A 15,390-nucleotide genomic window follows, 5' to 3' on the forward strand; every position below is an offset into this window, starting at 1 on the left:
GTTCCGGATTATAATGATGAAAAGTTTGAAAGAAAAAAGGAACATAAAAAATCTAGAGGCCGTAAGCATGATGTAATGTCACACGGTGGTGATTCTGAAGAGAAAAAACCATTCCACTGACTACTGTTTTCAGTTTTAGTTCCGTTATACACTACAGCTTAGATTTTTTTTTTGCAGTGATAGTGACAGCGCACAACATCACGTACCTGGAGGTGCCGCAGTACGGCGACCCGCGGCGCGACGCTGCGCTGGTGTGCCACTACGTGAGCGAGCGGGGCGACCCGCCGCTGCACTCCGTCAAGTGGTACCGCGACAACAACGAGATCTTCCGCTTCACGCCTGGCCAGCAGGTACAGAATGTACAATATAGTACCTTCACAACAGCTAAAACATAATATGACGATTGCTGCTTTACTTCTAAAATGTATATCTATGATGCCTGAGAATGTTCACAGTTGTTTGTATTTGTTGTGATTTGTAACAGGCATTCGATTGCGTTGATCATCTGAAAGATGACAGTTAGGTTACAGGTTACAGTGGCATCAATGTGTGGCAAAAATGTTGCTATTAATTTAATTGTCTCCTAACTCAATGATGGAATTGAAAATACAGAAACTTATAAAATTAATAAAATTGCAGAGAGCATCACCGTTTCGAGTGTCCCACAGGGTAAACATTGGGTTCGTTTTTGTTTAGTGTTTCTATCAATGATAAAATAATATTTGAAACACATGTAATTTATCGTTAATAATATCGTTATCTGAAAACGATAGTAGTCGTCATTAAGACATGATATAAACAAATTAACTTAAGTAAATTTATATTCGCTCATGAACTAAAACTATTACATTTACGAGTTATGAAAATTACATAGATATTTGCCTGGTATTAAAGAGTATAACTGAAAACATTGTACATTGCACATATTTGTACATTTAATGATAGTTTGAACGTTAGTGAAACGTTGTCAGTAAAAAATAAGTCAAAATTATTCTCCTTGTCAATATTTAACTGTTACTGCTCAACCATACTCGTATTTCCCTTTGTTCGTTCCGTAGCAAAAATATTAACTCACGATATCGTGTTGTATGAAACAGCAAAGCTCACATTACTCCGATACCATTAATTAAACCACAGATGGGCGCACCTCAAAATTCATATCCAAATATAACATTTAAAGTCATCCCTATCGCTGTAATTTATGATATTATTTGCGGCGCACACGCGATAAATCAAAGTGTCGAATAAATTAATTGTTATTCATGTATTCTTAACAAATCGCCCACCTGTTGTACAGGGTGCTTCAAACGCCAAACGATATGTTTAATGTGCCTACCTCACTTACACTCGCACCGCGCCGGCGGGATATTATCATACTTTTGTATTTGACGACCGTTATGGGACATCCTGTATGTTTCAAAAGTTAGCTTCCATTTATATATTAAATCGATTTTTGTTTGAAAATTTTAATAAACTAATTTACTTTTTTAATATTAGTTAAATTAGCCTATGCCTGATATGCGTGAAAGCTTGTAATTCATCTGCTTCTTGATATGTTGAATTTTCAAGTTGATTTTGAAGTTCTGTAAAACATTAAATAAATATCAAAATGTGAACAAGGCATCAAATAATTAAAGAACACAAAAGGCTAAATCTTTGTCAGGGGTTCAAATTACATCAGGTACTTTAGTAACGTTGTTTCTAACTCTCTTATCCGTGGTTAGTTATGTATGTTCATTTGATAGTAAAAGTGAATATGACTTTAACGTGTCAATATAGAAGTCCAAACTCTGCTGGATTCTTAACTCAGGACTCTGTTGCACTCGTACCTGGCTTCAACATAACATAACAGATCTTCTATGGTAAACAATTAATAGGAAACGTTTAAAACCATTAATTCCATAACTTTTGTTTTCTAAAAGCGGTCGATTCAGCAAACACATGTCATGATTTCCCCCCCAAGGTTGGTCACCTATTCGCAAAGTACCTTCTCCATTAAATGCAGTACACCGCATTAAAACATCTCTGTAATGTAAAGTAAATTCTGCGTACAAGTAAAAATCATAAAAAGTAAGCGTAAGTACGGAGAGCAGAAAAAATATGAGAGAGAAAATATGTGGAAATTTCTACAGAAATATGCTCTCGACCGAGTGTTGGTTTTTCTACAAGCGGGCGCAAGCCTTTGGTAATTTTTAATTTTGAAATTGCTTCTCCCTTCATCTATTAAGGTATTCCGCAGCTGTGAGCGTGTCGAGCCACTGAGTGCAGTGACAAGTTTCTTGTTTAATAGCAAATTATTGCTAGCAATTGGAGGTGAAATAATTACCTCGCTAGTTCAGTGGTTAGCTTGTATCTTCTTCTTCTTCGGATCTTATGGTTCGGGTACGTGTCCTGGGTAGGGCTAAAATGTTGAGCTATTCATTCTTCCGAAAAAAAATTTTTGCTTCGAAAGCTTTTTTTGGAAAGGAAAGAGAGATTTTTTGCCGATCCTTAGGTCCTGGTTATTTTTAAACAAGAGGTAAACAGAAAACAAAACACCAACTTTTGTTACCTTTAATTACCCAACAACCATTAAAATGAAACAAATGATTTTGGCTAAAGATATTTATTAATTTATACTTTGCAAAATGCACAAAGTTTATATAATTATCAAAATCTAGAAAATAACCATACACGGAACTTTTAGACGGAATAAAAATCTCTACTAGAAAGTTACTTGAGTTACAAAATATAATGTCATAATTTATAGCAAACAGCAAAAAGGGTCAAAACCTTGTAAAAATTTGGTTAATTACTTTACTTATGTAACGAAGTTTCCCGGTCCTGTCCCCTCATAAATTATTACACTTTAGCAATTTGGATAATGCCGAGACGAATATTTCATAAACTGAGTAGATTGTTCTGAGGATTATAGAATATTTATTTAGCGTAGCTATCGAACATCTTTCGGACGATAACCCTAAACCTTAGGTACCTATTACGAAGTTAACCCTTTTTAACATTAATATAATTCATGGGTTACAAGCCTGCGGTAACCAGACACACCTCATTTATGCTCAAAGCTTGTCAGCACGTGTTTGGATTAGCGCGGGTTTGGACCTACGGCCTATCGTGGAGTTTAGACTGTGGTGGCTTTATTCAGATAGGTTTATAGGGTCCACATAGTTCGAGTATCAAGCATATTATTATTAATATTTTCTCGGTATAATATGAGAAAATATGTCCCTGGTCGCTGGTCACCTATCCACTGAAACGTCGTTGGGATAGTTTTTCCGGTTTCAATATTATAGCCACACATATGCGGAACTAAAATTACCCGATAAATTATTTGTTCTATTTGTGACTGGAGAATGTGTTGTTTTGTAGTACTCCGTAGGAAATATTAAAAAAAAAAATCTTTTGACAAGAACAATTACGGATTTAAACTCTTGCTACCTTCCGAAGGAACTTCTGTCCATTCTCCATAATTGGCTACCGCACTTACTTATTATAGAAGCATGGTCTGACCTTCATAAGATGAGGTATGTCTGGCTATAGCTCGCTCTCGTTCAATCAGTACTTAAGATATAAAATTCCAAATACAAAACAGTATTTTCATTTGAAGCTAGCTATCATTTAGTTGAGCCTCGACGACTCAAACAAACTCTACATGTATTATTCCACACATCGATGCGCGGGTGCCGCCGCAACAAAAACACAGACCTTTTTACAGCACTTTTATGCGGATACAGCCGCAAAGCAACGCGAAATATTTTATCAGGCAGTTCTAAAAACTGTAAAAACACCTCGCCGCCGCGATAAAAACGAGGCAATCCTCTTTTATATATAGAAATAGATTTATTTCTGTCGGTGCGAGCGTGTATCAAAGGTAATTTTTCATGTTTGCTAAAATCAGTCTCACTCACTGTATATTATAAAGAGGTATAAGTTTGTGAGGTCGTAGGGGATAGTCTCTGTTCTTTTACCGGCAGATAACTACGGTATTTTATTTGTATGTGTTATTGGCTATATCTAATCCCCGTATTCCGACAAGAAAGGGTGAAGGTGCAGCCGCGGGTCGTCTACTAGTATTGTATAAGTTGCTAGTTTTATAGAGTTTTTATTTTATATTATTACAACTTCCGATAATTACAATCTTTGATTCGACGTGGTTTGCATCTGGATATACAATTTAAAACAGCTCACCACATAAAGTGGCAGATAGTGTTTGTCTGTCACAAGTCTACACCGAGATACATCATCACTAGTGCGTTGCTGAAGTTAACTGACGATGTAGTCTGTGACACAACATCATTATCAACCAATATTCGGCACATCGTTGAGCACTAGTCACTCAGAGTTAGAGGAGTTAGGCTTATACTTCACCACGCTGGCCCAATGCAGATTGGCTGATGTCAGACACGTAGAGAATTAAAAAAATCTCAAGTATGCAGGTTTCCTCACGATATTTTTCCTTCACCGTTTAAGACACGTGATACTTAATTTCTTAAAATACACTCTAGCTTAGAATAGGTATCCTCATTTTTATTTGTTTATTTATAAACATTCCACATTAAGTTTGGCTTTAGTATAGTTGGAGAATCTCTGCTACTGACATTGGAAAATACTCTAAATAGTTGGTCTCTCCCCAGCCGCCGACGCGCGCCTTCAACAGCTCAGCGGGCGGCGTGTCGAGCGGCGTCTGCAACGAGCACAGCTGTGCCGTCAGCGTGGCTCTGCCGCGCAAGTTCAACACGCGCATCTCCTTCACGTGCGAGGTGTCCACCGAGGGGCCGCGCTTCGCTGTCGTCAACCAGACCAAGTACCTGACTGTGGCCGGTGAGATTTACACTTCTCATACAACGAGCACAGCTGCGCCGTCAGCGTGGCTCTGCCGCGCAAGTTCAACACGCGCATCTCCTTCACGTGCGAGGTGTCCACCGAGGGGCCGCGCTTCGCTGTCGTCAACCAGACCAAGTACCTGACTGTGGCCGGTGAGATTTACACTTCTCATACAACGAGCACAGCTGCGCCGTCAGCGTGGCTCTGCCGCGCAAGTTCAACACGCGCATCTCCTTCACGTGCGAGGTGTCCACCGAGGGGCCGCGCTTCGCTGTCGTCAACCAGACCAAGTACCTGACTGTGGCCGGTGAGATTTACACTTCTCATACAACGAGCACAGCTGCGCCGTCAGCGTGGCTCTGCCGCGCAAGTTCAACATGAGATTGGCCTTTGTGGTCGAAAGATACAGTTGGGAGCATATACGAGTAGGTTTACCTTATCGCACCACTAACAAGATAATTCAAAACACTGTTTGATTTAAGCGCTTATTTCGAACTCAGATAAAAATAATAATTCATAATTCAAGACTTACAAGACTTGCAACCGTCTAAAACCACCACAGTCCAATCTTCATGATTGGCTACAGTGCGTAGGGTAGAAGTATAAGCTTACGAACTTTCAACTTTTATAAAATGAGATATATCTGGTTATCACATGCTCTTATTCTAGAACATGATAAAGTACTAAAAACGGGCAGGAAATAATATATATTTTTTTTCTTCTTTAAAACTAACTTACCAAATACCTCTCAACCCAGTGACTCTGAAGGAAGACCCGGTGATCACGGGCGCGTCCGGCACGGTGCAGGTGGGCGAGGATGTTCTGCTCAACTGCTCCACGAAGGCCGCCATGCCGCCCGCCAACATCGTGTGGTACGTCGATGGAAAACCTGAGAGGGTAACTACTGTTTTAGGCGTTACACAACGTCAACTGGGCTATCACGATTCAATCTTGTATGCAATGAAGTTTTTCTTCATCACATCCTAACGATGTACCTTGTTCCAGTCGGACCCCTGGATGAGCGACAACACCGAGGTGTCCCCGGCCGACGAGCACGGGCTGCGCTCGAGCTGGCGCGCGCTGCGGGTGCGCGTGGGCGCGGGGCGGGCGCTGCTGGAGGTGCGCTGCGAGGCCACGCAGCCCAGCAAGCCGCCCTACACGCGCTCCACCAGCACCGGCCTCATGGTCGCGCGCTCGCCCCATCTGTCGATGTACACTGCGTCTGGTACGACATTATAACCAAATATACTCAAGGGCACATTTACTCGTTCACTCGCGTATATTAAAGTGGGCGGATAATTCTGTCTCTTAGTATATAAACTATATTTATTTAGACACGTTTGGAATCCTGGTAACTATAATTACGACTTTACCGGCATGAAAATCGTTTTTTTATAGTAGCAAGATTTGCCGCAAAAGCTTTTCTTAGCGGACATCTACTTACTATAACTATGCCTATCCCTGCCAATTTCCACCAATGTACGTCAAGCGGTTTTCGATATTTCGTCAACATGAATTATTGGTTTAGACACTAGTAATTCTTAACAGTCTCCCCCTCGTGCGAAGATGTAATATATTGATATGGAATCTGCAGCACTAAAATATGGGGTTGACGATATAGATAACAAACACTATTTCGCAGTGGCGAAGGATGAAATTTTGACGAAGATAAGCCGTCCTAAAGTAAAGAAAATTCATACTGCTATCGGCCTGTATGGACTCTTCGCCGCTGCAGTTTCGTCGCTCCTCGTCAGGTGTACGCTGGCTCTAACTCCTTGTTATTTGTCCGCAGGCTCGAGTTCAACGGAGGCAGCGGTGGTGCTGGCGGGGAGTATCACAGTTCATATGTTTTTTACATACAGTGCCTTGAGTAAACTCTAAGCGTGGGTAGGTTGGTAATTGTATAAACGATAGCAAGTAGGTAGATCAAAACTTTTCACCCACTCTTCTCACTGTGTAACGCTTTATGTACACGCAACGATAGTTTGACGATACCTACACTGAGTAGTCGTTAACGGCATAAAATCAAACAAACATTGAATCGGAATAGGATGGCAAAGCTACCCGTATAAATAACAGAGAGTTAGAGACAAATGATAATATAAGAACTGCGTCACATTTCCCAGTTTCAGTGTGCCACTTCTAGGTTGTATGTATAATCTAATATTTACATTTTAAACCCTGAAATAAGTAAGGTGATCAGAAGAAATACAATGAGACAAATCCCTTATGAATAATTTTATATTATATAATAATTAGCTAAAATATTGTTCAAACAATAACTACAATACACGATATAACAATGAGCACTCACAATGTCTATAAGATAAAGTACACAGCCGAGGTCTTGATTAAAGTAAATCGCTACATAATACAGTCGTAGCGCTTTTAAAAAAGAACCAGATTTAACGACGACATTTGCTTATTTAAAACATAATTAAATGACAGCGTTGAGATTCCTCTTCCCTCTGTATAAATCTTTTATCTTTATTATCTTGAAAGGCTTCGCTACGGCTACGGCTGCTGGAGACAAAGAGACACTTTTATAATCAACTCAAATCATTGTGTACTTTTGGAAGGCGTTTTTGGTTGCTAATTTTCAACTAACAAAGAGTTATGCAAATTAAGAAATAATATAATTAAAACATTTGTCGGGTTATACTGAAAAAGATTAATTTGCTACTTCTTTGTTTGCTAACTATGATCAATATAAGAATTTACATTTTGGAAAAATTTAAATCAAGTTTTGCCGCAACCGGCAAAATATAAATTATTAAAACACAATGAATGTACGCAGCGTTATTTATAGGAGTTTTATTACGAATAATGATTAGTTTATTTATTTTGACTTCGTTATATTTATTATTTTTACCCATACTAGATTTTTTTTAATATAAAATAAAAACAAATTACTTACGTTATCATACTATTTGCGTAATGAAAAACTTTGTTTGGAAGTGAAAAGCGTGGGTGGAAAAATCAAAGTCGTATAAAAAATAATATTATATTATTGTATAATTGAAAAGATAAATTCTATAAATATAGCCAGCACTGAATTTCGATGTTTTCTTACACGTAAAGTTTGTAATTATATTTACATATGTTGTGCGAGCGGAGGTTGACAAAATTAAATATCTGTAAAATAAACTAATTCGTAATATAAATGTTGTTTCATACGATTTATTATCTACGTTGTCGTGGGTTTTCTCTCAAACTAATTCATACAATTCCAATGTGAACAGTACATGTTTCATTTTATGTTTTCTTCTTTTTTGTGTCATTTATAACAAAAGGGTCGTTGTTATCAAGTTTATAGACCTGTATGATTTTTAAATGATTTCCTTTTGCCTTTCTTTTGAAGATCTTTAGGCTATAGAACTATTGAATTTAAACTAATAATGTGTAAAATAAAAACTACTTTCACATTAAAATTGTATGGATTCGATTGTGACGATTCATTTTAATAATTATAAGCAATTTTTCTTTGCAACGAAATGTTTACTATCGATTATCCAGGCCTCTTGCGTGTTGTTACTAAAATATAGTTAGTTGCTTCGAATTTAATTGAAATTTAAGTAAAAGTTTATGTAACTTTGTGTCAAGTCTGGAGTTATTTATTTGATAAACATAATAAAGTAAATATATTTTGTATAATAAAAGCTTAGGCTGTGATCTCATAAGGCGTTTTACGGTTTGTTATATCCTAGCTGAGTTTTATCAATGATAATCTTTATCAAACTTAGGAACTACTTTGAAATAATAAGGTTTGATCGCTTGGATTGTTGAGTATAAAGTGTTGATAAAAACTCATATTTTTGTGTTTCTATGTAAGTTACTAAGAATACGTACGAAACTCGTAGATAGAACTATAGATAAAATCTTTATTTCACAAAAAATATACAAAGTCACAAGAAAACTTAAAAGAAAAGAAAAATGCGCAAAACTGATCCGGAAATCCGGAACCGGAATCCAGCGATCCTATTTGTATTAAGTTTCAACGTAAATGACTATGTGCTCATTTTTCCATTGTTGAAAGCCTATAAAACAAAGACTAGGGATCTAGGAAACCAATAATTGACCGCACTCTTTTAAAATAGTTAAAACTAGCGGACGCCCGCCACTTCGTCCGCGTGAAACTAGATGTAAACTTTCAACTACCCTACCCCTACCCAACATAAAAATATATAGTGAAATCGGTCCGGCCGTTCACGTGTGATGGCGTAACCAAAGTATATAAGGATTCATTTGGATAAATATAGATTAATTACTTTGACACTTTAAAACGCCTAGTGAGACTACTACCCTAATGCTAATCTTTAGAATTTTAGTGTTCGAATAGCTCAATCGTATAACGAAGGCTCCAGCCTCTAGATATCATTTCGTTTAAGTACTGCCAATTATTCTTAAGTGTCGTACAATTAACTTAACTATTTTATTATTCTAACCTATAAAATCTTCGTCTTAGACTTAAAGTTGGTACGCTCGGTCCATGTTTTATTGGTGAAGAACATTTTTTAATATATTTTGTGTTTTTTCTTCAATTATTCACACATTAATCTCGATTCTCCCGTCCGCAACTTTTTTCGCATCAAATTGAATGGGTTTTTTATGGTGAAAGTTTGCGCATGAATTTTTTTAAGTTCGTAGCAGCGGTTTGATGATTGATGCGGTGTTCATGGTGCGGTAACGACTTTGAGCCTTCGCATATGGTGACATTTTGTCGTGTTTTTTTTTAACTTTTTTGAAGATTCTAAATTTTCGACGTGACAACGTCTTATAATTCGATGGTACCGGCTGTAGACTCGAAAAAAGATGACGTCATGCGTCGTTCCCTCGCTCTAGGTTTGCCATTTTTTTTTTACAAGAAATAAAGTATATTCTGGTCTATGAAGATTTTGTTTCAAAAAACGAAAATTTTCTTTTGAAAAATGCAACCATTTCATCAGTATTTTCTTATGACTTTGTCACGTTCAACTATCGCCAGTAAACCGACTTTACAGACAACCGAATTTTTAAAATTTACCCTATCATGAGTGTTAACATTTTTATAACATTGAAATATAAAAACAGCTCAACTCGTGGTGTAGTAACCAATACGCCGCGATGCGTGAACAAGCTCATGATGGGAAATGGTCAGACTATTCCAACAAAAACTACGTAAGTTTTACCAATTCAATATTATGCAAAACCTTTTCCCGCAGGCTCCCGTCTAAAGCAAATGTTTTCAATATTCGGAGACAATACTCTTTTAGACATCAAAGGGAACTTATCTTTGCCCTGGATAAAAAAATAACTAATGTCTAGTTCTGTCTTTATAATAATAATATATAGATTAAAATAACAACCTAAAACTACATTTTTTACGGAATATATGAAAGGCCAATTCTCTTTGTGTCGTCTATCCGTTTGTTATTCTGCGTGCCGCGGGAGCGCCGGCTGCGGGCTGACACTTGTGACAACAAAATAACTGCGACCCGTGTTCCTGTACGGTTTATTCAAAGCGTCACTGATTTTGAAGGCTCACCCTGTATAACACTACTGTGGCCACCAGTTTATTAACAAAATTCAGGACATTACACTCTGTCAAACATGAACTTTCTTATCTTAGATTAAGGAGTTACGTAACCCAATAATTTAAAAGGAGATGGTCCAATTCAGGTCCACTCTTTTACACCATATCATTAAAACAAAGCAACAAACAAGTGAATAAATCTAACTAAATAAAAAGAAATAAATGAAATTAAAATCCAAGTTTTTGAGTTTTATCAAGATTGCGCCTTTACAGCAACTATGACATGAGAATTGACAGCTAATGTCAAAACGACTACTGCATTGAAAACGTCATCAATCTGCCATCATAACCCTTATTAGTGTAGCATTTCTTGGGACATAATGAATATTATTTCGAAAGAATTAAATTAAATTCGTAGGTATTATCAAAAATAGTCAAAAAAAATATTTTCTTTTATTTCCGCTAGGGTACAATGATTGATTCTTGGCTTCATTCAATTTTGAACCATCTCCTTTGTTTTACTGTAAATGTGTATCTACAAAAGAATCAGACGCGATACCTGTATAAAATATACCATTGATTTACTTTTCATGTTTTACTTATAACATCGTTAAGGTATTATTAGTTATTGACATATTGCAATATGATTTTTAAATAAAATCATAAAGTTATGTATTGTATGTTTATTAGTTATATCTGTTATACAGATTATAGCCTCAATAGCTCACCGGTAAAAGCGGTCGGACTTATCACCGAGTGGTGGTGGTTCGATCTCCGCCCGTTGGTCTATTGTCGTACCCACTCTTAACACAGTCTTTCCTAACTAGAGGGGAATGGAAATATTGGTCATGTATAAAAAAAAATTCGCTAGTCACTGCCATTTTCGTTTTTTTTTTATCAAAAAGAGTGTGCCTGTCATTTAAATATTACCAACATTTTTATTTCTACTAGAAATGGATGAATGGAGTACATTCAAAGAAAACAATATGTATCTTTATGAATACCACCACAATATTATAGCTATCATTATTAGATAATGGCACTTTTAAGTAATAAAAACACCAAGGTTATTTCCCGCGATGCAACACATAAAAAAGATATCAACATATTATATGCATATTCGTACTTCTAGTTAAAACAATGCTCTAATTTATAAACTACGAATTAATAGAAAATCAAAATGTATAATGTCCGCAAAGTATGCGTAGATTTGGTGTTATTATTTCAGAAGTGTACTTTCTATTGCTCAGTACGAGTATATCATGAACGCTGCACAGCAAATGCGGAACTGTAACAATTTCCAAAGCGTGGTGCAGTTATTATTGTCAGCTTACTAGCTTTTGAATATTTCGAGGAAGCTTTCTTTTGCTAACATAGCATTATGTCTTGTTTAAAGTCATCACTTTAAACCCATTTTACTACTGAATAACAACGAAGTTTATAGTAAAGAATATAAAGATCCCTTTTCATTAATTTAAAGATCTTTTTATTGTTTTGCAATCACGCCATGTTAAAAAATTAGAAAAATCGTATAATATAAATTGCATTATTTAACTGTTAATCTTCGGTTAAGTAATTCACATTCGACATAATTCATAGAACAACCATTCGTTATTTTATATGGACTGAGCTTATCAACAAATCATGCCAAAGTATTTAAATTAAATAAATAAACAATGTTACGCTAATATAATTTATTACTGTGTAAATATATGTAAACTTAATAAAAGAAGAAATATAGGTAATAAAATGTCTAAACTAATTTTAAGGATAAAACTCTATTGTCTCTTTGTTTGATTTAGTTTTAAGGTAAATGGAGATAAATTATTAAAAAGATAGATTTTCATTTGTAGTTTAACTCACTATTTTAATAACTCCGTTATATTTTTGTAAAAAGTTCATGCAATATCATGAAATGTAGTTGAAACAAACAAACACAAAATCGTGAAAATGTGTTCTTATGTTAATATATTCGATATGAAATTCCAAGAACGATATGTTTCTCCGATATCCTCGAGGCAATATTTTAATAGGCCTTCAGTACTCCCTCAATATTAAATATTGCTAAGAATATAATACGGAGCATGTTGTGATAATATTGACAGTTTGCTCCGAGTTGTTTTAGGGGTTGACCCGGTAGCGCAAACATTTGTCCCGGCCGCAAACATTTGTTTTGGCCCAGCCGAGCCTTGGGCGCTTTCTTATCTCAGCAAATCTTTATTAATCGGATCATACTTTAAAATTTCTTAAAGATGAAAAACGGCCTTAAATTAGTTTTATTTTCACTTCGCATTACACTCGTTTTAACCGAAATAAAAGAGTGGAATTTATGATTCAATCTAAAAAAGTGTAATGAACATTCGCCTTACAAAGTAATATAAATTATTTCCAAGCGCACATAATTATGTGTACTTCAAATCATTACTTTCGTTCTATACGTATCTATAGTTTATAGATAGATAGATTTACTTTATTCGCACACCACAAAGACAAAAGTTTCAAACATATTATGAAGAGATCAGCATACAAATTATCGGCCTTATCGCTACGTAGCGATTTCTTCCAGGCAACCTTCGGTTTAGGAAAACTTAAGGACATCAGCAGATGGCGTAATACAAAAATAACCATAGTATTCATAATACACATACATACAAATCATTTACATAGCTTAAGAAGATTGCAATTCGTTTTTGTTCAATTCTAGCGGAAGCACGCAATTTCGTTAGTGTCAAATTCAGTTTTTCATAAATCCTGTGGGAACCAATGATTCTTCTGGGGTAAAAAATAGCATATATGCTGCTCAATAACTCCTTCTATCTACCAGTGAAAGTCCCGTTTAAATCGGTTCAGCAGTTCAAGACAAACATAATTTTTTAAAAAAGCTCGATCGTGTTTTAGTATCTAGTAATTAAAAATAAGCACTTGAACACAGTTATCTTGAAATCACCGACAGATTCTTCAATTTATTTATGTGTATTGATAAGCTGTGAAAGATAAAATATTGTTATAAAGAAGCAAAATGTTGTTTTATTTTAGTAATTTATCTCCGTAGTAAATGTGTTGATGTTCCCTTCGTTTCTCGTGTGTCCCGTCTCTTCGTTTTTGGAAATATTGTGATCGTCCACCTTTTGAAGCGTATGGTCAATTTCTAGCACTATCAAATTGTTCTGTGATACATGTCTTTATTAGTTCGTATTATAATTAAATACTCGGTGATGGTATAAGTGAAAGCTTCTTACGTGTCATTGATAATAATCAACTGGAAGAACAAATAAATAATTAATTAGTAGGTAGGTAATTACACTTAAGCCCAGCATCAACGTCATAATTAAGTCAGAATTGTGCCAATAAGTAATTAAAAAGTTCATAGTTTAGTAAATAATAGTTTTCAATTTCGAAGGCAACAGTGTTTATAAATCTCTTCAAAATGACTATGCCATAATTTGAAAGTAATATTTAAAGTGGGAAATGTTGTTTGTAGATTTTGTTTATAGCCATTTTGTGAAAAAGAGGATTTATAATTTAAAATACCATGTCACTTCTTATGGTGATTGGCTTTATTAATTAATATTGTTAAATGGCTGACACAAATATATCTTTTCAGAGGATATTTTTAGATACCAATAATATCTTAAACACGATGCATTGATATACATACACGATGGAAAATAATATGTTGGTTAACTGGCCAAAGACCTTTCCACTTTTACTAATGTAGGTTATCACCTTTTTTCACTTATATCATCATTGCATTGTATCATAAACGCTACTAACAGACGAAATAGCTTGATTCTCACCAGGCATCGCTCAATAGAACCATGATTAATGTGAGTAGTAGTCTATTGGGAGGTTGGATTCAGTCTGATTGGTTTGAACCAAGTTGGTATGTCTGTCGGTAGCGTTAACGATTATTATGTATATTAATGTAATATTGTCACTGGGTGTCACGTTCTTAATGGCGGAAAATAAACGTAAATAAAAATTCTATTGTTTTATTTGAACAATTTTCATTCCCCCCGTCGCCCGCATATCATGGGAGTGTCATCAACGAACTTGCCAAGCTATACCCATATCTCTGCTAGTTTCTATGAGACATCGTACCAGTACGTCATTTTGCTTAGCGATATTTCGTTACCCCTAGGGTGGTGATGTGGCTACCACAGCCAATGCCTACCACCAGACCAAACATGAGCCAATTTAGAAAGTATAAAATCTTGAAACTGACTTGAATCTAGAGTTAAAATCATAAACAATGACATAAGTAAATAATTAAGAAAGGATAAAGGTTTCGCGAGATTTGCTGAAAACTGATGATTTTGATGGTATGAATGTTTGTTACTCTTTCATGCCGCGGCTACTGAACTGAATCACCTGAAATTCGAAGTTGAGATAGATTATTCTAGATATATCTGGATTAACACATCGGCTACTTTTTATCCAAGGAAAAATCCATGGTTCAAACTTAATTCCACGCCGACGAAGTCACGGGCGTCCGCTAGTAAAATATATATCTAATCTAAGCTCGTTTTCCTTAAAAAATTACAGAATCTTGTTCGAGATTTTGGGTGCGATACTTGTCTGTATGTAATTAGTCTAAGATAAATTTGCAATTATGTTCAGTTGCTTTGGGAGGTAGCAGATTTCAAATGTCTAGACACACTATCGTCAATGAACATACATTAAATATGTATGGACGACGGTCTGGGCAACACAGGCCCTAAGCCCTTATTCGCAGTAGAGTTTTTATAACGGACGTTAAAAAAGTGTTCCTAATAACACCTAGGTAGATAGGTTTAAAACCGCAGAAATATATAAGCAATGTTAGCAGGAAAAAGCTTTAGATGACAAAGATCCTCCGAGGAACCACATAGACTAACTGGACCAACGATACAGTTATTTTATATCTAGAAATACTCGTATAGTAATTTATAAGTTAAAGGTCTTAAAAGGGGATGCCCATTTCCGGCCATGGCCTACGCTAACCACCCGGCTATGTAAGTATTATTCATTCATTCATCATTATCAACCCATATTCGGCTCACTGCTGAGCTCGAGTA

At 35.8% G+C, this 15,390-nt stretch overlaps 1 protein-coding gene across 1 annotated transcript in view; it reads left to right on the forward strand.

Moving 5' to 3' along the window:
- Window positions 1-8,166, forward strand: part of LOC112055372 (uncharacterized) — a 41,150-nt gene extending 32,984 nt beyond the window's left edge. The window contains exons 2-6 of the mRNA XM_052884114.1: window positions 178-350; window positions 4,632-4,818; window positions 5,579-5,718; window positions 5,827-6,046; window positions 6,614-8,166. Coding sequence (XP_052740074.1) covers window positions 178-350; window positions 4,632-4,818; window positions 5,579-5,718; window positions 5,827-6,046; window positions 6,614-6,702 — 809 coding nt within the window. The 3' untranslated portion in view covers window positions 6,703-8,166. The remainder of the gene's footprint in view (window positions 1-177; window positions 351-4,631; window positions 4,819-5,578; window positions 5,719-5,826; window positions 6,047-6,613) is intronic.
- Window positions 8,167-15,390: the final 7,224 nt, after the last annotated feature.

Source organism: Bicyclus anynana, chromosome 11 (assembly GCF_947172395.1).
Source record: "Bicyclus anynana chromosome 11, ilBicAnyn1.1, whole genome shotgun sequence".
Taxonomy (NCBI): Eukaryota; Metazoa; Arthropoda; class Insecta; order Lepidoptera; family Nymphalidae; genus Bicyclus; species Bicyclus anynana.